At 38.2% G+C, this 26,056-nt stretch overlaps 1 protein-coding gene across 3 annotated transcripts in view; it reads left to right on the forward strand.

Moving 5' to 3' along the window:
• The window catches only part of ITGA2 (integrin subunit alpha 2), a 112,729-nt gene extending 87,983 nt beyond the window's left edge, over window positions 1-24,746 (forward strand). For 2 of the 3 annotated variants that reach the window (XM_033179544.1, XM_033179547.1), the window contains 13 exons: window positions 1,688-1,798; window positions 2,366-2,448; window positions 2,871-3,012; window positions 4,136-4,228; window positions 4,816-4,892; window positions 4,976-5,059; window positions 8,568-8,670; window positions 10,305-10,415; window positions 11,392-11,493; window positions 13,127-13,240; window positions 16,764-16,853; window positions 20,090-20,206; window positions 20,664-24,746. In XM_033179544.1, the coding sequence (XP_033035435.1) occupies window positions 1,688-1,798; window positions 2,366-2,448; window positions 2,871-3,012; window positions 4,136-4,228; window positions 4,816-4,892; window positions 4,976-5,059; window positions 8,568-8,670; window positions 10,305-10,415; window positions 11,392-11,493; window positions 13,127-13,240; window positions 16,764-16,853; window positions 20,090-20,206; window positions 20,664-20,744 (1,308 nt within the window). In that variant the 3' untranslated portion in view covers window positions 20,745-24,746. The remainder of the gene's footprint in view (window positions 1-1,687; window positions 1,799-2,365; window positions 2,449-2,870; window positions 3,013-4,135; window positions 4,229-4,815; window positions 4,893-4,975; window positions 5,060-8,567; window positions 8,671-10,304; window positions 10,416-11,391; window positions 11,494-13,126; window positions 13,241-16,763; window positions 16,854-20,089; window positions 20,207-20,663) is intronic. The other variant, XM_033179546.1, reaches the window with a different exon arrangement.
• Window positions 24,747-26,056: the final 1,310 nt, after the last annotated feature.

A 26,056-nucleotide genomic window follows, 5' to 3' on the forward strand; every position in this document is an offset into this window, starting at 1 on the left:
ATAAATTTTATTTTGATAGTTTCCTATCAGAGAAAAATTCTATTTATTGTTCAGCTACTGAAAAATAAGTCCAATTGTGGTTTCTACTATTAGATTTCAGTTAACATAGATGCAATATAGTAGATTATGAGATAACAATTATTTGTTCTAATTGTATGCTATAATTACTGTATTTAACATGGATTTTGAAAATTTTCCAAGTAAGAAAAATGCTTTTCAGGAGAAAACTTCCAACCAGAAATTTATTTTATAAATGATGTGAATATTTCCACCTTGGAAACCACGTAATGGCATTTGAAAGGATAATTTACTCAGGAAACCACTTTTTTAAAAAGGATATTTAAGTACTTTCTTAGAATATGGTTCTCAGAATTTAAGGAGCAAAGGAACTGCCAGGGAAACTTTTGGGAAATGTATATTCTGGGTTCTTACCATCAGAAATCTAGGTTTGAAGGCCCAAGGAATATGCAGGTCTAAGGAGCACCGCAAATATTTCTTATGTAAATGTACAGAGAGATCTTACTTCAAGAAATGCTAAGTGTAAACACTAGAAAAACATAAAGTTGACGGTTAGATGAATTAAAATCAGTTGAGTTGTTTAGTTAATTTTTCAGTTTGAAGGTTTCTTGTTTGTGAAGAAACTTTGGACTTTTTTGTTGTTAAGGTGACAATTTTATAGATTCTTTAAAGGAAAAAATCTTTTTTCCCTTCTCTCCCATCCTGTGCTAAGTGGTAGATCAGATTATACTCGTAATCCCTAGTGAGGAAATGGAGACAGCCAAGCTGTTTTTCTTTAAAGTAAAAAAAAAAAAAAAAAAATCCTCTTTCTCTATTTGATATCAATACCAGTTAAAGTACATCCTACTTGCTAAGCCCATAGCCAGCCAAGGAAACATCTCATAGTCCAGAGCTGTCATGGTAGACAGGCCCCCAGAAGGAGAAAGTCTTTCTGGGAGGACTTCTGGGAGGCCCCCAAGAGTTAAGAGTAAGTCCTGCCTGTGAATGGACTAAAGAATACCGGGCGCGGTGGCTCAAGCCTGTAATCCCAGCACTTTGGGAGGCCGAGACGGGCGGATCACGAGGTCAGGAGATCGAGACCATCCTGGCTAACACAGTGAAACCCCGTCTCTACTAAAAATACAAAAACTAGCCGGGCGAGGTGGCGGGCGCCTGTAGTCCCAGCTACTCGGGAGGCTGAGGCAGGAGAATGGCGTAAACCCGGGAGGCGGAGCTTGCAGTGAGCTGAGATCCGGCCACTGCACTCCAGTCCGGGCGACAGAGCGAGACTCCGCCTCAAAAAAAAAAAAAAAAAAAAAAAAAAAAAGAATACCAAGATACCGCTTCTGAGGAAAAGGCAAATTCAAATGTTAGGGTTTCACTTGTATAGACATAGTGCTTTCTTGACAACAACTGAGGAGCTTCATTAACTAAGAATCCCTGCTTCAAATTCTTACTAGACCCAAGTCTCCTTTGGTTTCTTAGTAGAAGAGAGGCTAAAAGCAGAATTAGGTTGGAAGAAAAGAAGTGAGAGTCTTGATTATTCAAAACAAAGATATTCTACATAATTGAGAGCTGACTGTGCTCTTCATTGTAAACACATTTGTAATCGTTTTCTTGTGTTAATGCTGCTATGCCCTAATAAACTGACTCTGTCTCTCCCTGTATGTTTGTGTGTGTGTATGTTTAGGAGCCCTCTGATGTTGTCAACTCTTTGGATTTGCGTGTGGACATCAGTCTGGAAAACCCTGGCACTAGCCCTGCCCTTGAAGCCTATTCTGAGACTACCAAGGTCTTCAGTGTAAGTGCAACTTACACTTCCTGGATTTAGACTGGCAAACAAAGTTTCACAGTCACTACAATAGTGTCTGAAGGATACTTAGGATGCAGCCTGTAAATTCTTAATTTTCTAAATGAAATACAATTATATTTGCGTAAAGTTCACTAACACTTAAGTTCCATGACAGCAGGGATTTTTGTTTTTCTTGTTCACTGCTGTATTTCCAGTCCCTAGACCTGGGCCTGGCCCATTGTATATGTTCAACACATATTTGTTGAAGAAATAAATAAAAATAAAGTAAATGCCTTGTGCTCACCACTCAAAAAATATTACCAATACATATGAAGCTCTGTGGATAGCTGTCCCCACCATAGACACTTTCATCTAGCTCCCCCTGCACAAATGATTATCTTGAATTTTGTGTTTATTAATGCTTTTCTTTATTATTTTGTTAAACATTTATATATTCTTAGAACATTGTTTGGTTTTATACTTTATGTAAATAGAATAATACTGTATGTATTCTTCTATAATTTGCTTTTTCAACCCAAGAGCAAATGTATGGATCTTTTTTTTCCTTTTTTGTAGATTCCTTTCCACAAAGACTGTGGTGAGGATGGACTTTGCATTGCTGATCTAGTTCTAGATGTCCGACAAATACCAGCTGCTCAGTAAGTTTTACTTTAAAGCTCATTGTAAAATGTGGAAATAAAAGACACACTAGATTACTTTATTCAAGTGAATGTTTATAGAGTTTTTCTACAAAAGAAACATTCATAACTAATAAAGACCTTTAAAAACTAAATTTCAATGTCTACCATACACATAAGAGTAAATTAATAAGAAATATAAAATTATCTGTATTTAAATGGTTCCATTCCCTCTAATATAATAGCAACAAAGAACAAAATCCAAATGCATTTACTTATTTGTTGTCAGTATCATTTTAATGCAAAGATAGTTTATTACAAAGCAATTTTCTCGGTATTGCAAGTAAGTCTAAAGAGTTTAGTTTTTTAATGAGTGAAATTTTAAAATACTGGCCTTTTTATTTAACAGTAATGGCTTCCTCCCTCCTTTTTGCTTTTAACAGAGAACAACCCTTTACTGTCAGCAACCAAAACAAAAGGTTAACATTTTCAGTAACACTGAAAAACAAAAGGGAAAGTGCATACAACACTGGAATTGTTGTTGATTTTTCAGAAAACTTGTTTTTTGCATCATTCTCCCTGCCGGTATGTGATTAGACCCTGCGCTTACTTCCACTATGCTTCCTACTTATCGATCACTGTCTTCTCTATGTCCTCTGAGTTGTTTAAAGAAGCACCTTAACCCTCAGCATGATCAGTCTGAACTTTGTGGCTTCCGACTAGTTAAACGCATGAGAACATAGTCTGGCTCTATATCTAGATTCTGCTTGACAACTCGGGTCAGTTTTTCCCTTATCCTGAGACTTGGCAGCAGTGGCCAGACACTCCCATAACTCTTCTTGAGCCATCAGTGTGATGGGGCTGCTGCATTCTGCACAGATGCGGTGCACTTGCTCTGAGATATTTGAGTCCCAAAGCTCAGCCTGAGCTTTGCAACTACGGTTGCTGCTGCTGCCAAGATGATGCACACCAGCAAAGCCAGCTAATCACATTGACTTGATCGTTATACCAGGAACACACTTGACCGTGAGTGCTCCCTGGTCCCTCCCCTACCACCAAGTGATGAAGAAAAAAGGGAGAGAAGGAAAAGCTGAGATTTTCCAAATGAACTACTTGATTAAAGGATTAAACAATGATTTCATTTAATTTAAAGTTAATGTGATCTTAATAGGCTTAGAGTTCTAAACCTAACCTGACCTTGCTGTTTAAACATCCTGTGCCAAGTGGCAACTACTTCTTTTAAAGGGGGGGAAAAACCTGAAGAAAACTAAGAAAAAAAAAAAAAAACCTTCAAATTATTTAAAATACAAACACCAATATATGATTTTATTTTCTTTTCTTGAAAATGCTTCAAATAAATTGAGAAAAACATATTCCTAAAGTCAGCATTTTAAAATACTGAATTAAAGCTATTTGTGCATCTGAAATCTAAAAACTATTTTACTATTTTTTTCTGGGGAAAAAAATACAGTATTTAATCTTTTCTTTGGTTTGTTGGATGTCCTAGGTATCTTTAGGGCTAGCAGTAAAAATAGTATATTAGCCACCTGGGCAGTATAAAATTTCAAGTCTTGAGGGATAATAAATTATTTCAGTATGAGCCAACCTTACTGCTAAAATGTCACTGTACCTCTTTCACCAGGTGTGTGCATACACAGCCAAATGTTATATGCCAATTGATCATTGTTGTTTCCTTGGTCTTGTTCAGGTTGATGGGACAGAAGTAACATGCCAGGTGGCTGCATCTCAGAAGTCTGTTGCCTGTGATGTAGGCTACCCTGCTTTAAAGAGAGAACAACAGGTACAACTTGCATTTCATCCTCCAGTCCATACAAGCCCTCCTCAGCACATATGCTGATTTACCAACATAACATCCTGCTATCATCATTTGATAGGCATCACAAAATAACTGGCTACATACTTAGGGGAAGTTTTCAATATCTGAATGTTTTCTTTAAATTATTAATAAAAATGGGATTTTCTCCACGCAATTCATTCCAAAAGGTACACACAATATGGAAGGTTCCTTTTGTGTAAATATGTCGAGCAACATTGGTCAAAGCACTATACACAGAGTCACGGAGATCATTTATTAACCCCTGTTAACAAGTTTCACATCAGCTCATAGCTTCTAAATTCAGACAGGTATATGCACCTGGATAACTTACATGTGTCACTTGGAAGTCAAGCTTCTCTAATTCTAATGTGAAGAAGCATAGTAAAACAAGGTGGACAAATAAAGATATTCTACAAATTGGAAAACTTAAGGTATATAAAATTCAGAATCAAATTTGAGTGAGTTTACTTTTATGGGAAGCATTTTTTTTTTTAACATTGACCCCTGAGTATGAAGCATCATAGACTGAGAAATTTTAATTTTGTCTTTAGGTGACCTTTACTATTAACTTCGACTTCAATCTTCAAAACCTTCAGAATCAGGCATCTCTCAGTTTCCAAGCCTTAAGGTAAAACATAATGAAGTCATCAATGGAATGATGGATAGCTTTATATTTCTCTTTAAGTAATTTCCTAATGTTTCTTTCTATAGTGAAAGCCAAGAAGAAAACAAGGCTGATAATTTGGTCAACCTCAAAATTCCTCTCCTGTACGATGCTGAAATTCACTTAACAAGGTAGGTGAAGCAGTGGGTAACCTGTTATCACTAACACCAACTCTAGATCAGAAGATTTTTGGCTCATGGCTAAAAAAGTCCTCTGTATGCTCATTCTTAGCTGAAGAATTTGAATTAAAATTCTTGTCAACTAAAATAGAAGTCCACAGACATATCAGTCCCTAGGAAAACCTTGAGTGACTCATTAGGTTTATTAAACTAATGAGAACAGCCCAGAAAGGCAGAGAAAGATCCCTGTAGCCACACATCACAGGCACACTTCACATTGCAGGCCCTCTGAGTAGCTGCAAACATTCTCAAAATGTTGAAACAGAACTCTCAAAGGTCCTGAGAGTTGTCTGCACTTTCTTCTCACTGCCTGCTTCCCATTGTATATGAGATCTCAAGCGGTATCCCCATTCCTGGACATTGAGGCCCCAAGCACAATGTTTTACACACAGTAGTTCCACAATAAATATTGAATCTAGTCACGGTTTGAATATTCAAATATTGAAACTAGATCAAGTCTAGTTTCTGAGTGAAAAATTCCTAACATACCAGATTAGGGTTTTCTTCCAGCCAGGAGGAGATGAGGTTTTTTCCAAAGGAGGTCATCCATAAAGAAATGCTTTGTTCCCTGTTTTTACCTGCCCAAAGCAAGCAAACCTGAGAGCAGTGGTGTAAATGTTACTGGTTGATACCAGCTGTCTTTAATTGTTCAGGGGGACGGGTGTCTTGGGAAGTGGGTAACATCCACATTTCACAGGTTCTAATAGATTGATATCACTTTAACTCAGAAATAAAGTGAGTTCATGGCAGACAAACTGGGGCACAGTTGTGCAGGTACACTGGGCCCAGGTGATGCCCTCCTACAGGCCTGGGAGCCAGAGTTCTCTAGCTGGTGAAGCACTAGGACAGCTTCCCAGCACAGATCAATGACCCCTGAATAGCACACTGCAGCACTTTCCCAAGAAATCCAGTGGCAGCAGGGTTGCCTAATTTCTACCACAATCACCCCAGCCCCTAAGAGCATGGAATCTGTAGATCATTCAATAGTTCTCTGAGCAAAAACAAAAAGGAAAATATGTCATCATGTCTAGAGCTTGAGCCAAAGAGCAAAGATGAAAAGAATGCTTCTGTATCAAGTGAGTTGCAAACAGCACAAGCAGAAGCAAAATACAGTCCAAATAATACATCTCTGAAAAAGTCATCAGTAACTGCAGACTTCAAAGGATCCCCACTTGCTAAAATAAGACATTGAAAACAAATGCAACCAACCCAAATTGATGTTACCGCATTACTTGAATTTTTTCCTTCTTATATTGATCCTTTCTTCTAAATATTTTTTGTCAATGCAGTCTTTTTATTATTCTACTGTCCTACAATGGCCAATATTTTCCCAGATATTTAAGAATGAAATAAATATAAGATTGAAATGATACTTTACTTTTACTAATTATCATATTAGGCATGTATTTTTGTAATGGCAACTTGAATTCAAATGTATTCTAATGTTCTTTAAAATATATCCTCAAAAACATTAACGTAGAGAATTATAAAGGACAAAAGCTAAAATGGCTTCTAGTCCTACTACCTAGAAAACCCAAACATTAGAGAAAGATACACAGTGAGAGGTCATCCCTCCCCACCTTCCCTAGTGCCACTCCCCATAGGGGACTAACAAGACTTTTCAGAATATCTTCCAGATACAGGGTTGCTTATCTACCAGGATATATGCATATAACACACACACACACACACACACACACACATATACACACACACACACATGCACATTGTATTACCCAAAATGAATGCTAAAACACTCTTCTATACCTTGCATTTTACATAATCTTAGAAAAGTTTTCATATGAGGACATACGGACCCAACTTATTCCAGTTCTGACTGGATCATAATTTATATAACCAATTCAATATTAACAAGATATTTGGTTGCTTTGCATTTTTATTTTGTTTGGTTTAACCATCACAAGCAATGCTGCAAAAAAATTTAACAAACATCTTTACAAACTTTTGAAAAAAAATCCTACCCAGTAACGTAGTGTATTTCTTAGCAACAACTTTGATACTGTATAACTGTACAGTTATACTGTAAAAAAAAGATGGGTAGAAATAGCGATAATAGTATTATTTCTGAAGCAGGATCCCCCTGAGTATAGGTAACTACTATTATAAATATATTGATCAACACTTAAGTAGCCTAAGGAACACTTAAGTAACAAATGGAAAAGTGTCAGATCTCTTTAAAATGCAAAGAGAGACCATATTAATTTAGAAATTGGCCCCATTTAGGATCTCACACAAAGATCTTCTGGAAGGCATAGGAAATAATTCCTGCACACACATCCAAGCTTTCTGTTTCAAATCCTAGTCAGTTTTCCCATTTTCCATGTCAGGCTGACAAATCATTGTTTCCTCTCATATATAACCTTGACAAATACATCCACTCAAGTCTCCCTATGACATATTTTACTTTTATGGATTTGGAAAAAATTCGTTAAGGCATAAAAGAGGGAAAGACAAGGTTTTAGTACAGAAACCCAAAAAAATTCTACTTCAGAAAATGCCCACCCCAAGTTTTTAAGAAATAGAATTAACATTCTATAATTAACATAAATTGTCCAGTGGGAATAAATGGAAAGGATATGCACAGTGTTCTCAGACCCCTACCCTCACCACTCATACCCTCACCACTTAATCCCCAACCCAAAGAAGCTACCCTAGTTGGAATCCCACCTCAGAGCCCCAGAAATGAGTGAGGAGAGGGGAGGTCCCCAGTCTCATTCTAGTCTGAGTGGTCCTATGAGGGTTTCTCTGATCTCATCATCACTTTGCTTGCAGAACTTTGTTGGCAATCTTAAGCAAAGAAGTTAAGACCAATCCAGTGTCTTTAGGTCCAGAATACTAAAACCTCTGGGTCAGCCATCTTAAAGGTGGTCTCTACACTAATGGTAGAAACAGATTTGACCAACCCCATTCAGACTAAACCATTTGAATTGGTTTGCAACTAAAGAAGGATAGGAAGAATGAATAATACAGGCATCCAGTAATGAACACTGAAGGTGCTCAATACCCTGTTATTACATTTTAGCCACAGCAAGGTGAAAACCCCTGGCTTATAAATCCATTTATTCAACCAACAAGTACTGACTGTCTACTATGTTAACATGCTAGTCAATGTAACAGTAATCTTGGAAAGACTTCTACTGTCAATTCTAAAGTAATACTTTTGTACTTATTTAGAAACTTGACAATTGGTAGACATATAATGCACAAACTCTTAGCAGAAAGTCCACAAAGAAATATGTTTTGAAAGGAACTTATGTTAGTCTTAGAAACATACATTGGACCATAAGCCCATAACAAGCATTTCTTTTGATTTGGTGCCTTTGTAACTAAAGTAAAATTTATTTTAACCTAAGCTATAAGATACTTAAATAAAAGAAATATTAACCTTCAAGAACAAAAGCAAACTAAAATATTTGGCTTTACAAACATCATCCAACAGATCTACCAACATAAATTTTTATGAAATCTCTTCGGATGGGAATGTTCCTTCAATCGTGCACAGTTTTGAAGATATTGGTCCAAAATTCATCTTCTCCCTGAAGGTTGGTAAGCCTGTCATAAGGATGGCAAATCCAGGAGAAAGCGAGAAGAAAAAAAAAAAAAAATGAGTCTAGAAATAAAAGGAAATAGTAAAAAGAAATTGAAATACATCTGTGGTTCTCAAACTTGGGTGTGCATTAAAATCACCTGGAGGAATTGTGAAAACACAGATGCTGGGCTTTATCTCCAGGGTTTCAGATTCAGTCGGTCTGGGGTGGGCCTATACATTTGCGTATCTAACAAGCTCCCAGGTGATGCTTATGCTGCTGGTCCAGGTGTCATACTTTGATAACCAATAGGCTAGATCATAGATAAATAAACAACTGGGCTTTGTGCATAGTTATGTGTCTTGGGTAAGAGATAATTGATATATTTTGAAGGCAAATGTTCAATATTAACCAACAGAGTATTACTATAAAGGTATTGCTGTGGGTAAAAGTCTTTGGAATATAATTATTATGTCAATTTATCCTTAGAGACCACTTCTGTTTGAGTTTTCCTTTTGTATACAAATCTGTACAGTAATACTAGGTAGTATCTAAAAATATTTTTGAACCAAATTCTATTTACTATTAGTAAGCAATCATTAATCTAAAGATTACTACCAGATATATGAAGATAAATTAATTTGTGAAAGAATAACTATTTTATAATGTAATAAAATTAAATAACTTTGGAAAGTAAAAAGAATCTATCCACTATCCTAAGTCAATACCATTTTTTTTTTGTTCATTTCTCACTAGTTTGTTACATGGTTGCAACCCTGCAATTTTGTGATAAAAAAAATCTTTAGAAGAATCTTTATGATCTAGATACTTTAATAGAATTTATAAAATGTGGATGGTATTTGGCAACTACATTCTTTAATGGGGCATCTATCGGAGTAGTAGTAATAACATTCATAGAGTGTGTAATAAGTACCAGCCGTTGTATCAAGTGCTTTACATATGTTATCCCATTTAGTTCCCAGATCAGTTTTGAGCTTGGTATTATTTCCAGATATGTTATTTAAAATATTTAAATAACCAGTAGGGTATGAGCCCTGGCCAATTAGAACAGAAACCCCCACCAGTGAGAACAGATACTGTACAAGTGCCCTGTGCCAGCACATTCCTACTGAATTTCTGATCATCTTTATTTTACAAATAAGAAAAGCACAGAGAGGTCAAGTTCTTTGCCCAAGCCACACTGCTAATCAGCAGCAGACTGGGACAGCACACCCTGGCAGCCCAACTCCACAGATGCCATTTTTAACCATTTATACCACATGTCTTGTAAGTCACAAATTACTTACCCATTAACATTGTAGATGTTGAGTTTTTTTCCATTGAGCCATTTATGCCTACTCTTCCATTATTGGAACACGAAGCATGTGGAAGTTACTTATATCCTACTGCTCAAGGTCATCGCCAAGGTATGATTGAAATTTCAAAAAAAATGCAACCTCGGGCATAAATGTGTTTTAAGAGGTGAGACACAGAGACTTGAAGTGTGACTATAAAGTGATGGCTCACTTTCATTTGGACTCAGTCTTACCACCTCGTAGTTGCCCTTCATCAACACAGGGGTTACTGGTGAATTTCCTTGCATCACGTACATCCTTTTGCAGTACTGGCACGTTTTATTCTCTACATAGGTAACAACAGGAAGTGTTCCAGTAAGCATGGCAACTGTAATCATCCACATCCCTCAATATACCAAAGAAAAGAACCCACTGATGTACCTAACTGGGGTGCAAACAGACAAGGTAAAGATTACAAAATTGCCTAAAAAATATGCACTTTCAAGATGGAAATAACCCATGAGATTAGGGTGATCATGTCTGACATTTTACGGATGGGAACCAGACGGTAACTCCTGTGCAGCCCAGGTGCCAACTGACTAGCAGTTAATTTCATATCAGAAGAAGAATATTGTTACAAGAAAACAAATGTTTGAGTCTAGGGAATTGCAGGTGGCAGAAATTATTCCAAAAACCCCATTTTGGCCAGGTGAAGATCTGACTTTGACAGGCCCTCTGCAGGCTGGGAAGTGAGAGGCTGAACCTGTATGGGAAGCATAGCAGGTCTTCTTCACAGCTGCAGTGAGGAGCTGGTCTTCAAGCAGCCAGCTTGGACTTTCTCCTGGTAATACTCAACCCTGGCTGTTCATTTTAATCCCTCTGTTTGCTCTTTTAAATAAGAGTGCCCAGACCTAACCCAGGTAATTAAATCAGAATCTCTAGGGATAAGATTCTTACACTAGGGTTTTTCTTTAACCACCCCCACTCCATCCACCCCGTGGTTCTAGCACGCATCCTGGGCTGACAAGCACAGCTCTAGCCAAACCCCTTGACACTGGCTCATCTTCAGTCCAACAGTTGTATTATTCAATAGTTGCTTTATTCCTGTAGTGTGCATAGGGGGCTACAGGAAAATCAAAATCCTAAAATGTTCCAGAGAAAATTACCCTGAATTATTCACAGTGTTTAGCTATTACAGATTTGCCTCATCATATGTGGGCTATAAGAACCTAGCCCACCTCATCAGTTCACATCAGGAGCATTTAAATACTTCATGTTCACCTGGCAATTACATGAAGTGTGGCCAGGTCAGCGTCATTGAAAGAACCCTAACAGCCCTTCCCAGGCCCCTACAAGTGACAGGAGGATTTCCTAACATGTTGAAAGGAACATTATAAACTGTTTTGTTTCTGAAGTCTGATCAGGTGTTCTTCTTTTATAGGCTGGTGACATCAGTTGTAATGCAGATATCAATCCACTGAAAACAGGACAAACATCTTCTGTATCTTTCAAAAGTGAAAATTTCAGGCACACCAAAGAATTGGTGAGGACAAGTTAACGTGTGAAAGCTCCCCTCACTCATTTATTTCACCTGTGATCAGGACGCTGCTTTTCTCCTACCAACTGATATCATAGAGCTTACTTATTTTGACTGTGATGCTTATATGAGTCAAGATTTAGAAAATATTAGGTTGTGCAAAAGTAAATACGGTTTTGAAACCCACAATTACTTTTGCACCAACCTAATACGTGTTCAAATCTAGGTTACTGGAATTATCTTATGCCACTTCTTATAAAATACAGGTTCCAGATTTCATGACATCAGAAAAACTCATGTGAAGCTATTGTGTTTATGCATTGTGCACTTTGGAAATAAGGCAAAGAGCTGTGAAGGAACTGGGTGTGTGCTACAGAGAAGCCCTTTAAATCCCCCTTCCACATAATACTGATGTTTTTTATTTAGCTGTGAAATATGCTGCTGCACTTCTTTGTTTTTCAATATTTTGTTATTTCCTGCAGTCAAGCTATGCCTGCTTCTTTGGGAAAGAGACGAGTCTAGCATCTGGCATGGTGCTTGGCACATATTAAATATTGAAATAAGTAAACCTTTAGTAAGCAATAACTCCTAAACAAACCACAGCTCTCCCCTATGAACAGTATTGGAATTCTCCTGGTTTTCTCTGATTGCGATTGTTTTATTTTGTGAAGGATGGGGAAAACAGGAAACCAGAAGAATAAAATTATGTTTCTTTTAATGTGTATTAATCTACAAATAGGTAAATGCATGCTGTAACGGAAGTGGGCCATGCTACCTTTTGGCCTGGAACATAGTCAATATGTCATAGATTTTCAATTAATCACTTCATTTTTTAATGCAGTTTTAAGTTCATGGAAGAATTGAGTGGAAAGTCCAGAAGTTTCCCATATACCCCCTGTCCCACACAGCCTCCCCCACTATCAAAATCCTGCACCAGAGTGGTATACTTGTTACAATCGATGAAACTACATTAATGTATCATTATCAACCAAAATCCATAGTTTACATTAGGGTTCACTCTTGTTGTTAAAATCCATGCTGTGGAATTTGACAAATGTAAAATGACATGTATCCACCACTATAGTATCATACAGTGTATATTCACTGCCCTCCACATCATCGGTGCTCTGCTTATTCATTCCACCCGCCCCACTAGCCCTTGGAACCACTGATCCTCTTTCTGTCAACTTTTCTTAAAATCTAGGGAGTCTGTCATTAGGTTTAATGACAAAATTGTAGTACATTTTGTGTATGTTTAATAATTTATTTAACTAGTGCATTGTTGATAAACAAGTTACAGTTTGGGGGGGTTGGGTTTTTAGGTCTTTTTACTCTTAGAAATAGTAGTGCAATAAACAGGCTTGGGGTACTTTGTTCCACACATTGCTGATTATCCCGAGGCTGTCTATACAGACAGGAAATGGATGGGGCAAAGGGTGTGCGCTTTGTACATTTTGAGATATAGTCCCAAAATCCCTTGAAGGAGGGCAGGAGGGTTAGAACTACTAATAGCTCATGAGATTGTCTGTTTCCCTAGATGCATCCCAGCACTGGGTTTTATCTATCTTTAAAATTTTAGCATTTATTTTTAACTCCTACTAACTTTCTCTCTCTTTTACCTTTGACTCCATACTATAAGAACTGCAGAACTGCTTCCTGTAGTAATGTTACCTGCTGGTTGAAAGACCTTCACATGAAAGGAGAATACTTTGTTAATGTGACTACAAGAATTTGGAACGGGACTTTTGCCTCAGTAAGTATCAGTTTTATTTGTTAGATTTATCAACAGCAAGGAAATGTAAGGCTGCACTGACAAGTTCTTCCCTTTGACAAAATACGTATTCTAGCTAATGTCTGCAGTGGCCAAATCACCCAGAGCATTTTACCCTGGAAGGCAGCACACTTCCATCCCTTTCCAATGCTCATCCAATTTATCATAGTGCCTCAGAGTCACCTGGGGTACTTGTGAAAGGGTCTGTTTCTCAGACTCCATGCGACCTACCACATTCATGGGAATGGTGTCAAGGTCATCTCTGAGGCCCTGGGCTACAAGAGGCAGCCTGCTTTGTCCCGCTCTAGGACCTACCCACTCTCCATCTTCCCAGTCTCCTCTGCCACACCCAAATCAAAGTGCCTGTGCTCTGTCTCACTCCTTGAACTCTCAGTTAATTGTATGATTGATCTCAAACCACCCAGTAGATGAATCTAGCATAAGGATATGTCTTCCTATATTACAGCCAGGTCATCACCCTGCTCTCCTGTTTTACCTTCCCTGATGGAAGAGCCCAGTGGGCACATGACCTTCTAAGTCATCTCAATCCCCATGAAAAGTTTGAAGAAAAAGCCAAAACAATGTCATTGTTGTTGTTGTTTTCCCATGCGGCAACTGTGAATCTGCTCTAGTGATATTTGCTTTCAGCAGGGATTTTGGTAGCCAGAATTTCAATCTGGCATGAAAAAATATAAGGATAGACAGGCCTCCTTAAATTGGACTGCTTGTGTGGCTAGCATTCCTTTTACTGACATGAGCTCCAACTGAGGAAGAAAAACAGAAATTAGTCTGAAACCTCCTGGGGACCTTTGTAGCTCTTACTAATTTTTTTTTTTTCTTTTTCACAATAAATCCGTTCCCAAGGTGCTTACAGCCAAACGCTACTCATTTTTTTTTTTTTTTTTTTTTTTTTTTTTTTTTTTTGCTTTTTACCATTTCATGATCTCTTCAATAAACCCACTTCCTGCTATAGAGTTTTATAAAACTGGAGAACTCAGCACCCTCCAAACTCATCCCTGGAGTCAAATATAAGTAATATTCTTGGATAAAGACATGGAAGAAAAATGAATAGTAAAAGTTAGAAAAAATGCAGAATTGGGGAATGGGGAAGTGAGGAGTTGAATATTTCTTCTGGCTTGCTTGCTTTTACTTTGTTTTCTTGTTAGTCACAGTTGTTTCAAGCCTTCAGGACAATTCTAGGTCCCTTACGATGTAAAGAGTGCTGTTAGTTCTACCACCTTCCCAGCTGCTGCCGTGTGGTGCTTAGTTTTGCTCCATTGGTTCTTGGCTCCTTGGATTTGAAGAACAAATGTTTTCAGAGCAAATTTTGCCAACTGGAAGGAACACTGACTGTTGCACATCAAAATGCATGCATGCCAGCTCTGTAAAACACATTTGGATTTTCTCGAGTTTAAGACTACATCATTTTAACTGTGAGACTTTTTAAAGTACCTTCCCAACGATCTTCAGAAGCAGTAGTTTATTTCTGGGAGCAAACTTCCTAGAAAGTGTAGTATTTATGCCACTTTAATGTGGCTATGGTGATTCAACTAAGGAAACACCCTTGAGATGTCAAATGACATACAAGGATTGGTGTCAAGTCCTACATATCTTCCTCCTTCATGAAAAGTCAAATGTTTATCCTCACCTTGCTTCCAGCAATTTAAAGCAGCAAAGTGGATGTTTCTCAGACCACTTAGGAGGTCCAGTCTGAAGTATGGATTTCATTTCCTGGATTTGAACCCATTGATGCACTGCCTTTTGTTGCTACCCTTTCTCTGATGTAGTGCAAGGCAACTTAACATTTCAAGTAATTTCATTACAAAGTGATTGATCAGGCCTCCAAATTGATGACAGAGTTACTGCCATTTGTAAGGAGAAGTCTTGTTGAATGCTAGCAGGTGCGTTCCTTCACTCTCCAGATGTGTGTGGCATGCCTACCTCTACTTACTAACCTTGTGTTAATAAGTAGGATATTGTGTGCCTGTGAGAAGGGCCTATTTTGAGAATGCTATAAGAAAAATTCTTTCATCTTTAGTCTTTGGGGATTATGAAACCAGTATTTACTTAACTGTCAGTTTTTTTCTTAAACTTAAACCATTATCAATACTCTTAATGTTTCCCCCAATAATATGTTTAAGAGACTGGTGAGCATGGTTAATTTCTGATCTAGTCATCTATCTTGAGAAAATTAACAGTAACCAGAGACTGAGCCAGTGGAAAGGAAATAAAATGCTCAGTTTTTGGAAATACAGTCTTTCTGGCTCCCAGATATTGTTTAGTAAATTACCTCATAGAGTATGTCCAACAATGTGCCCTAGTAACCAGAAAAACTGAGTCCTAGTAGCCACATCATGTGAAAGCAGCTCTAACATCTGAGCACTGCATTCTACTTTACAGTAGCATCAGACCTAATATAGAGAAAATAGTGAAACAGACACATCAATAATGTTTCTATTGAAAAATAACCTTGTTTTTTTTAGACGAGCCTTGCTCTGTTGCCCAGGCTGGAGTGCAGTGGCTTGATCTCAGCTCACTGCAACCTCTGCCTCCCGGGTTCAAGTGATTCTCCTGCCTCAGCCTCCCAAGTCGCTGGGATTACAGGCGCCCACCATCACACCCAGCTAATTTTTTATATTCTTTAGTAGAGAAGGGGTTTGCCATATTGACCAGACTGGTCTTGAACTCCTGACCTCAGGTAATCTACCCCCCTTAGCCTCCCAAAGTGCTGGGATTATGCATATAAGCCATTGTGCCTGGCTGAAAACTAGGCTCTTTTTCTGTAACTAGATGGAGGAATGAATGTAAAGTTATTTTGAATTAGGAAGTTACCAGTAACAGCAGCATAAAATATCCTTCCTACATACCTGCCCCAAATTAAGTGTTATTTGATAGAAACACTTAGGTAGGAAATTTGAAGTTATACTGATGCGATATAACAAGCCGAAAGGTTCAGGGCCATGGGTGGTCAAATTCAAGTTTACTTTCAAACAGTATTACTTTATACACATGTACCCAGAAGGAAAATTCTCTTCCCTTTTAAATGTCGGTTTTCCATTCCATTGTGTGACTTGTTCAGGTAAGTATACAAAGATGCCAAGTTTACAATTTTCTCTCATGTTATAAACTTTATTTTTAAAAAAATCTAAACTATGATCTTCCAAGTTAAAAAAATTCATTTTTAAATCCTCGTTTTTCAACCCAGTTCTCAAGTTCCGATCTCCTTAGGGAGATATTTTAACCCACTCATGTCTTGGCTCCACCCCAAAGAGGAGATTTGTGGTGGCAAGGTGCAGGCATCTACATGTCTTAAAATTACCCTAGGTATTTCTGATGGGCAGTCCTGTTACACAGCACTGGTTTAAACACACACAGATTCTGGACAGGTTTTCAGAACTGTTTGCTCTTGTCACATTCCACCAGGAAATAAATACATAAATCAGAAGCATGCCAGCTTTTCTGCATTTTCTGCTGCTAGCATAAAACATATTCCTTTATGTTCCAGTCAACGTTCCAGACAGTACAGCTAACGGCAGCTGCAGAAATCAACACCTATAACCCTGAGATATACGTGATCGAAGATAACACTGTTACGGTGAGCATATCACACCTTCCCTGTGAGCCTCAGGGTCTGTGATAGGCATTCTATTTCTAAAAGCCCGGAATAGTCACTCTTCTCACCTACATGTATGTAGAAACATCTTACTAAAACTTTAAAGATCTGATGTTTATTCTGTTGAGATTTCAGCGAGGGTGTGTGCTACTTAAAAAGCTCAGTGCTGTACTTGCCCTCCTCCATGCCCCCGACCCACGTCAGCAAAGCTGGCTTTCCTAGAAGTGGTGATCCAGTGAGAAGCACAACAAAAGGGACTCTATGTTGTTTGGGACTCCAGGGTGTCTCTTCTCATGACTAAGCCAGCAGCACCAGTTCTTCCTCTCTCCTCCTGCTTACACAAAATGGTCTGGAGCTTAGGCCACAAAACCTAATTATGCTTATTTAAATCAAAAATTGTATTTTGAATAATTTTCAAAGAAAGGTACTGAAGCATGCTTAATAAAGAATGCATTTATTAGAGGGTTTTTAAAAATAGTTCTCCTTACAACTAGACACTGATACTGTGTGGCATGTCCATTCATTAGATCTTACGTTCTGGAGGACTATAAATGCTCCCCTTGATTTAAAAAAAAAAAAAAAAAAGCTTTTACAGAGAAATGTACTTTCACAGAAAACAAAGGCTCTCTGTTCCACAAGCTGGCATGAGATAATTTTCCTTTGCACTACATCTCTGGTTAGACTGTGCCATGTTTAGATATAGTGGGATTTCCATGCCCAGCTAATCTGCTGGCAGAGCCCTGAGCATTTTCCTCCCAATGCTTGTGTTAGGAGTTGAAAGCCAGTTTGAGTCGGCCCCCAAGGCCAGCTTGGCAGTTGGCCTCAGTCCACTGCTCCAGCCTACAGACTTGGTCAAAAAGTTATGGCCCCATGAACTCTAGGCCTCCTCACTCCATGCCTGCAAGTGAAGCTCACAGCACTGGGGCCCACTCTTGTCCAAGAAAAAAGGATTCCACACAACAGAGCTTACTTCTCTGCCTCTGGTTTAGGAGCCTCAGTGAAAGCCCACACCCTCTCTTCAGAGACTAGGGCCTGGAAAATCAGAAATAGAGCCAAAGGAAATGCAAACTTCAAATTCAAAATGCTATGAACTTAGCATCGGGGAGAAGTATTATAGATTTTTTTAAAAAGCTCACTTTAGAAAAACAGTGTTCAGACAATATGTGAAACTCCACTGAAGACCATTTTTAGAAAGCAGTATTAATTAATCGGAAATTCAAATGAACTTTTTTTTTTTTTTTTTTTTGACACGGAGTCTCGCTCTGTCACCCAAGCTGGAGTGCACTGGCCAGATCTCAGCTCACTGCAAGCTCCGCCTCCCGGGTTTACGCCATTCTCCTGCCTCAGCCTCCCGAGTAGCTGGGACTACAGGCGTCCGCCACCTCGCCCGGCTAGTTTTTTGTATTTTTTAGTAGAGATGGGGTTTCACCGTGTTAGCCAGGATGGTCTCTATCTCCTGACCTTGTGATCCGCCCACCTCGGCCTCCCAAAGTGCTGGGATTACAGGCTTGAGCCACCGCGCCCGGCCTTTTTTTTGTTTGTTTGTTTTTTGTTTGTTTGTTTTATGAACAACTTTAATAAACCCATTAGATTCTTCTTTTATTGGTTTTCTCTGAGCAATACTAATAAATAACAGAAGCCAATTACTAGGTGCAAAAGTAATTGTGGTATCTGCCATTAAAAGTAAAGAAAGGCTGGGCGCGGTGGCTCAAACCTGTAATCCCAACACTTTGAGAGGCAGGCGAATCACCTGAGGTTGGGAGTTTCAGACCAGCTTGGTCAACATAGTAAAACCCTGTCTCTACTAAAAATACAAAAATTAGCTGGGTGTGGTGGTGCACACCTGTAATCAAAGCTACTCGGGAGGCTGAGGCAGGAGAACCACTTGAACCTGCGAGGCAGAGGTGGCAGTGAGCTGAGATTGCGCCACTGCACACCATCCTGGATGACAAAGCAAGACTCTGTCTCAAAAAAAAAGGTAAAGAAAAAGTATTTTTAATATCAAAGACTGCAATTACTTTTACACCAGCCTAATATTACTCAGTTGTGTCTATGAAAATGTTTTTAATCTAAACATCAATTTGGATAAATTTTTGAATAAGGTGTCTAACCTAAATAACAACTTCACATGTTCTAAGTGTCTGTTATATTTATTTGAATCCCTAGCCCACTTAAAAATCTGATCCACAAAATGCTATAGTCATGGGTCCATAGGGATCTGTGGTTCCTTGGGTTAGAAAGCTGTGGAAAAGAGAGAAGAAAGCTTATGACTGCCATTAAGCAGTGAGCTACACGAATTTATCATCACTTTATTCATAAATTTATCAAGCCGTATATTTTAGTTCTTGAAGATACAAATGAAAAGAAACACAGTCGCCAAGGTCAGCTGCAAGTTTAGTGCAGCCCATAAATTATATGACAAAAAGCAGCTCATCTGCCACTGCAACTTAATGTTAAATCAAGTAAATAAAATACATATTATCCCTTTCTTTTGCTTCTACATATAGCTCTTTAGGAATATTTTCTAAAGAGAATGGTTGAGACTCTTTCCCCAATTAATTAAATTTCCCCTAATTAATTAAAAACTGAATATACAGTTTTACTGTTAAAACTCAGGGCAGCCACTCCATTACAGCATCTCAAAGATTGCCAGGAAGCAGACATAAAGAATCCTAAGGAGCCTCAAAGACAACTTTCCCACTGAAAAGGTCAACTTGACCCTTGAGATACTATTTCTACTTTTCCAACAATATCAACTTGGAATGAAGTTTAAGTGAAACTAGTATTTTAGACCCAATACAAAGCGGTGGTTTCATCACCATCAAGTTGGGTTTAATGAGTTTCTTTGACTCCTCTCCCCAAAGCTCTTTGCTTTCACTTGATGATGCTTTCACTTGATTTGAATGTATGCCAGAAATGGAAGTTTCTATTTCCTAAGTAAAATAAGCATCTGAGATTCTCAGGCATGAAGTAGCCACAAGACATTGATGACGTTAAAGGAGGGAAACTAGAAAAGTTGTATTTTTTAGCTGGATGGACTTTGCAGGAGGATTTCCTCTAAAATTGTTCTGCTAGTGTTTGAGATACGCCATCAAGAGCAAGTCATGTCACCTTTCTAGAGCTGTAGACCTTCACTTACAGAATGAGAACTGGACTAGACCATCTCCCCACTTTTTTTGTGGTATTAAAATAACTCAACTGTAAACTGACATTTCCAGATTCCCCTGATGATAATGAAACCTGATGAGAAAGCCGAAGTACCAATAGGAGTTATTATAGGAAGTATAATCGCTGGAATCCTTTTGCTGTTAGCTCTGGTTGCAATTTTATGGAAGGTAAGAAAAGCTTCATATTTTAAAATACAGGGCTCCTGAAGGCCAGCCTTGAATTTGCTTACAAAACACCAACCTCAAGTTTTATATGGTACCTTCTCTATCACAAGGAGAAAAGAAATGCAAGTTTGTTTACAATTTCTTATTCATGTCATTAAAAACAACCAGTAAGGATTTTATCTTCTTTTAAACTTTCCTTTTATCCAGAGCCCTGCATGTTTTGTTCAGCTTCAAATAAGTAGACGCTGAAAAATGTAGCTTTATGCAATGCAGCTGAGCTCTCTAGATATAAATTTCCTTCTAGCGGGTGACAGGTACCAGGTCATCAGTCTGCACACCTCCCTTCAGAGCCTCAGGGATTCCCAGAGGTGTGTCAGAGGACGTGGGCAGCCAAGGCAGTCAGAGGCACCTTACAAAATAAGCCACGGGTGGTAACATTTTTATATCATCACCTTTACAGCTTGGCTTCTTCAAAAGAAAATATGAAAAGATGACCAAAAATCCAGATGAGATTGACGAGACCACAGAACTCAATAGCTGAACCAGCAGACCTACCTGCAATGGGAACTGGCAGCATCCCAGCCAGAGTTTGCTGTTTGCGTGAATGGATTTCTTTTTAAATCCCTTTTTTTTTTATCATGTCATAGGTAAACTAACCTGGTATTTTAAGAGAAAACTGCAGGTCAGTTTGGCATGAAGATATTGTGGGGGGTTGGGGAGGTGCGGGGGGCGGGTAGGAATATAATGGGTAAAAGACTTGTTTTATATGATGGGGAAAAAAAGTAATCTTTACACTGGCTGGCCCAGAGTTTACATTCTAATGTGCATTTTGTCAGAAACATGAAATGCTTCCAAGCATGACAACTTTTAAAGAAAAATATGATACTCTCAGATTTTAAGGGGGAAAACTGTTTTCTTTAAAATACTTGTCTTTAAACAGCAACAACAAAAGCGGAAGTGCCTGATATGTAAGTACTTCCACTTGTGTATATTTTAATGACTATTGATGTTAACAAAAACACAGGTTGTTTTTCAATTTATGCTGCTCATCCAAAGTTGCCACAGATGATACTTCTAAGTGATAATTTTATTTATAAACTAAGTAAAATTTGTTGTTGGTTCCTTTTAGAGCACGGCTGCCCCTTCCACACTCCATCTTGCTCTAATGATCAAAACATGCTTGAATAACTGAGCTTAGAGTATACCTCCTATATGTCCCTTTAAGTTAGGAGAGGGGGCGATATAGAGACCGAGGCACAAAATTTTGTTTAAAACTCAGAATATAACATTTATGTAAAATCCCATCTGCTAGAGGCCCATCCCGTGCCAGAGGAAGGAAAAGGACATTTCCTTTCTCTTTTAGGAGGCACAACAGTTATCTTTTAGGACTTCTTTGGGTGACTGGCAGTAACCTAGTGAATTTCTGAAAGATGAGTATTTCTTTGGCAACCTTCCTCCTCCCTTACTGAACCACTCTCCCACCTCCTGGTGGTCCCATTATTATAGAAGCCCTCTACAGCCTGACTTTCTCTCCAGTGGTCCAAAGTTATCCCCTCCTTTACCCCTCATCCAAAGTTCCCACTCCTTCAGGACGGCTGCTGTGCATTAGATATTGGGAAAAGTCATGTTTAATTTACACACTTGCATGAATTACTGCATATAACCTCCTTACCTTCAGGAAGCTATTTTCATTTAGTGCTAAACAAGTAAGAAAAATAAGCTCGAGTGAATTTCTAAATGTTGGAATGTGAGGGGATGTAAACAATGTAAAGTAAAACATCTCAGGATTTCATGAGAAGTTACAGATGAGGCATTGGAAGCCACCAAATTGGCAGGTGTACCCTCTGTGGCTGTCTTGTTTCTGAAGAACTTAAGCTTCCATAAGAAAGAATTTGACCTAGGCAAGTTTGTTCAAAAGGTAGATCCTGAGATGATCTGGTCAGATTGCGATAAAGCCCAGCAATATGCATTTTAACAGGCACCCCAGTCACTAGGATGCAGATGGACCACACTTTGAGAAACACCACCCATTTCTACTTTTTGCACCTTATTTTCTCTGTTCCTGAGCCCCCACATTCTCTAGAAGGAACTTAGAGGAAAAGGGCACAGACACTACACACATCTAAAGCTTTGGACAAGTCCTTGACCTCTATAAACTTCAGAGTCCTCATTATAAAATGGGAAGACTGAGCTGGAGTTCAGCAGTGATGCTTTTAGTTTTAAAAGTCTATGGTCTGGATTTCTATAATACAAATAGACAATCTTCCAAGAATTTGACTTGGAAAAAAATGTCAGAGGAAAACAGGTTATCTGCCCATGTGCATATGGACGACCTTGACTGCCCTGGCCCAGCCCGTATGTTGGCAGTCCAGGGCTATCATCTGTACTGTTTAAAGAATTACTTTGTAATTGACAACACAAAACAAACAAGAAAAAAAAAGGCATAAAATGCCAGGGGTTTATAGAAAAAATAGCATGGTATTCTCTAGTTAGGTATGCCAGAGTCCAATTCTTTTAACGGCTGTGAGAATTCGCTGTTTTGTTCCAACAAAAATTTTATTTAAAAAAAAAAAAAAAAAAAAGACTAGAGAAACTAGTCATTAGCTTGATAAAGAATATTTAACAGCTAGTGATGCTGGTGTGTGCCTGCAGCTCCAGCTACTTGGGAGACTGAGACAGGAGGATCGCTTAAGTCCAGGAGTTCAAGTCCAGCCAAGCAACATAGCAAGACCCTGTCTCAAAAAAATGACTATTTAAAAAAACAGTGTGGCTGGGAACAGTGGCTCACACCTGTAATCCCTACACTTTGGGAGGCTGAGGCCAATGGATCATGAGGTCAGGAGTTTGAGACCAGCCTGGCCAATATGGTGAAATCCCATCTCTACAAGTAATACAAAAATTAGCTGGGCGTAGTGGCAGGTGCCTGTAATCCCAGCTACTTGGGATGACGCAGGAGAATCACTTGAACCTGGGATGCGGAGGCTGCAGTGAGCCAAGATCGTGCCACTGCACTGCAGTCTGGGCGACAGGGCAAGACTCCGTTTCAAAAAAAAAAAAAAAAAAGTACTGTAAATATAAATATTAGCTTTTCAATGTGCTATACAAAGAATTATAGCACATCCTTCCTTTTATTTTACTCTGTCTCACCTTCTTTAGGTGAGTACTTCCTTAAATAAGTACTAAACATACATATACAGAACTTGAAAGCTTTGGTTAGCCTCGCCTTAGGTAATCAACCTAGTTTACACTGTTTACAGGGAGTAGTTGAATTACTATAAACCATTAGTCACTTGTCTGTGCACCATTTATCACACCAGGGCAGGGTCTCTCAACCTGGGCACTACTGTCATTTGGGGCCAGGTGATTCTTCCTTGCAGGGAATGTCCTGTACCTTGTAGGACAGCAGTCCTGTCCTATAAGGTATGATGTTTAGCAGCATCCCTGGCCTCTAGCTACCTGATGCCAGAGCATCCTCCCCCTGCAGTCAGGACAATCAAAAAATGTCTCCAGACATTGTCAAATGCCTCCTGGGGGGCAGTATTTCTCAAGCACTTTTAAGCAAAGGTGAGTATTCATACAAGAAATTCAGGGGAAAACCATTTTTTAAATAAAAGCTATGTGTTCCTATTCAACAATATTCTTGCTTTAAAAGTCAGTAGAGGGCATAAAAGATGTCAAAATCAAATTTCCATTTCATAAATGGTATACAGACAAGGTCTATAGAATGTGGTAAAAACTTGACTGCCACACAAGGCTTATAAAATAGTAAGATAGTAAAATAACTTATGAAGAAACTACAGAGATTTAAAATTGTGCATCACTCATTTCAGCAGCAAAATAAGAACTCCTAACTGGACAGAAATTTTTCTAGCTAGCAAAGTTATTTTTGTAAAATAGTTATCAAAACTGTGAAGAGTAAAGAAAACTAAAGCCAATTTATTATAATCACACAAGTGATTATACTAAAAATTGTTATAAAGTGCATAATTTTATAATGTATTTACCTGTCCTGATATATAGCTATAACCCAATATATGAAAATCTCAAAAATTAAGACATCATCATACAGAAGGCAGGATCCCTTAAACTGAGATCCTTGATCCATCTTTCATATTTCAATTTCCACACATAAAACAATTATATAAACAACTTTGTAGGACTATGCCCTTTTGTGTACGCATACCCATTTTAACCAATTTGAAAGGTTAATTTAAAATCTAGAGGTGAATGAGAAACATGGGGGAAAAGTGTGAAATAAGTGAAAATATTAACTATTTCTTTGAACTCTAAAGACCGAAACTGTAGTCATTATGTAAATATAGTTTCATATGTACCTGTTTATTTTGGCAGATTGTCAAAATATGAATGTATATATTGCATAACGATGTTAGAATTGTGTATATTTTAAAGAAATTGTCTTGGATATTTTCCTTTATACATAATAGATAAGTCTTTGTTCAAATGTGTTTGATGGTTTTGATTAAATGTGTTTTGCCTCTTTCCTTTCCACAAAAACTATAAAAATAAATGCATGTTCGTACAAGAAGTTGCAGAATTCATTTGATTTACGAGAAACAAACATTAAATTGTCAACATAAACTAGTTAATAGCTTTTCTCATATCCAAGTATAACAAACAGAAAAGTTTCATTAATTGTAAACCACTCTTTTCATACCACATTATTGAATATTGTTACAATTGTCTGGAAAATAAAGTTATTTTTGGGGGGCTTTTAAAAGTTATATATTTTACTATTTTTATCTTATACATTCACTTTGCTCACATCCAAGACTCAATAAAAGAAGACTGAGGCTATAATTCGCCATAGTTGTCCAGTCTATGTTTCTAGCAGTGACCACAGGATATTTTGTAGGACTTTAAACTGCCTTCAAAGTTTTGAGACAGCAGAAAGCATTGCTCCTCAAAGTGTGGCCCATGGACAGATGGTGCTGCATCACCTGAAGCCTGTTAAAAACACAGATCCCAGGGGCCACTCAAAGCGATTCAAGTCAAATTGGAAGTTCTACAGCATCCCCAAGTGATTCATATTGCATTGAAGTTGAGAAGCACTGCTCTAAAGCTCTAAAGCACAACTTACCTCTTGAAATAAAATGTGTGCTTTGAATAGAGAGGGGAAAAAAAATCAGCCAAACTGCTGCAACATGCAAAAGCAGAGTCATCTGCATAGTTGTTTTTTTAAAAAAATAGTAGTAAGCAGGAGGGTTTAAATATTTTTAAAGAGTATGCCGAAATAAATGTGCTGAAGTTATAAAATAAGTACACGTTGGGCTCACAGACTACCATCGCTGTACAGATGGCAGAGTAATGCAAAGATGGGGTGGAAAGTGAGTGTGTGCTGCCATCAATAGTGATGCACCAGCATCTCCATTCATGTCTGCAGTGCTGTCTCACATGCCTCCCTGCCCATCGCAGTTGTGCTGAGCCGTCTTAGGAGGGCAGCTCACTGCAGCACGACCATCAATAAGTGCATCTGCTATATCTCTCACATTCAAATACAGTCTTGGAGAGCTGAGTGTGGGAATTGCAGCTACTTGGGAGGCTGAGGCAGGGAGGATCCTTTGAACCCAGGAGTTCAAGGCCAGCAACATAATGAGACTCCCCCCCACCATCTCTTAAAAAAATAAAATGTTACAGAAAAAGAGCACTACTTTTTATTTCTTTTTCACAGAGCAGGTTAGGAAATGCTGTTAAAAGACCTGTATTAAAGCAATCATTTTGTCCCATAGAATTAACTGGAAAATAATTTTATACTTACTTTTTAAAAAGTACTTCCTTTTATTTATTCTACATCACTTGTTAAAAACTACAAATTGCATTTTTAAAAACTCCTTC

Source organism: Trachypithecus francoisi, unplaced genomic scaffold (assembly GCF_009764315.1).
Source record: "Trachypithecus francoisi isolate TF-2019V2 unplaced genomic scaffold, Tfra_2.0 Lachesis_group2, whole genome shotgun sequence".
Classification (NCBI taxonomy): Eukaryota; Metazoa; Chordata; class Mammalia; order Primates; family Cercopithecidae; genus Trachypithecus; species Trachypithecus francoisi.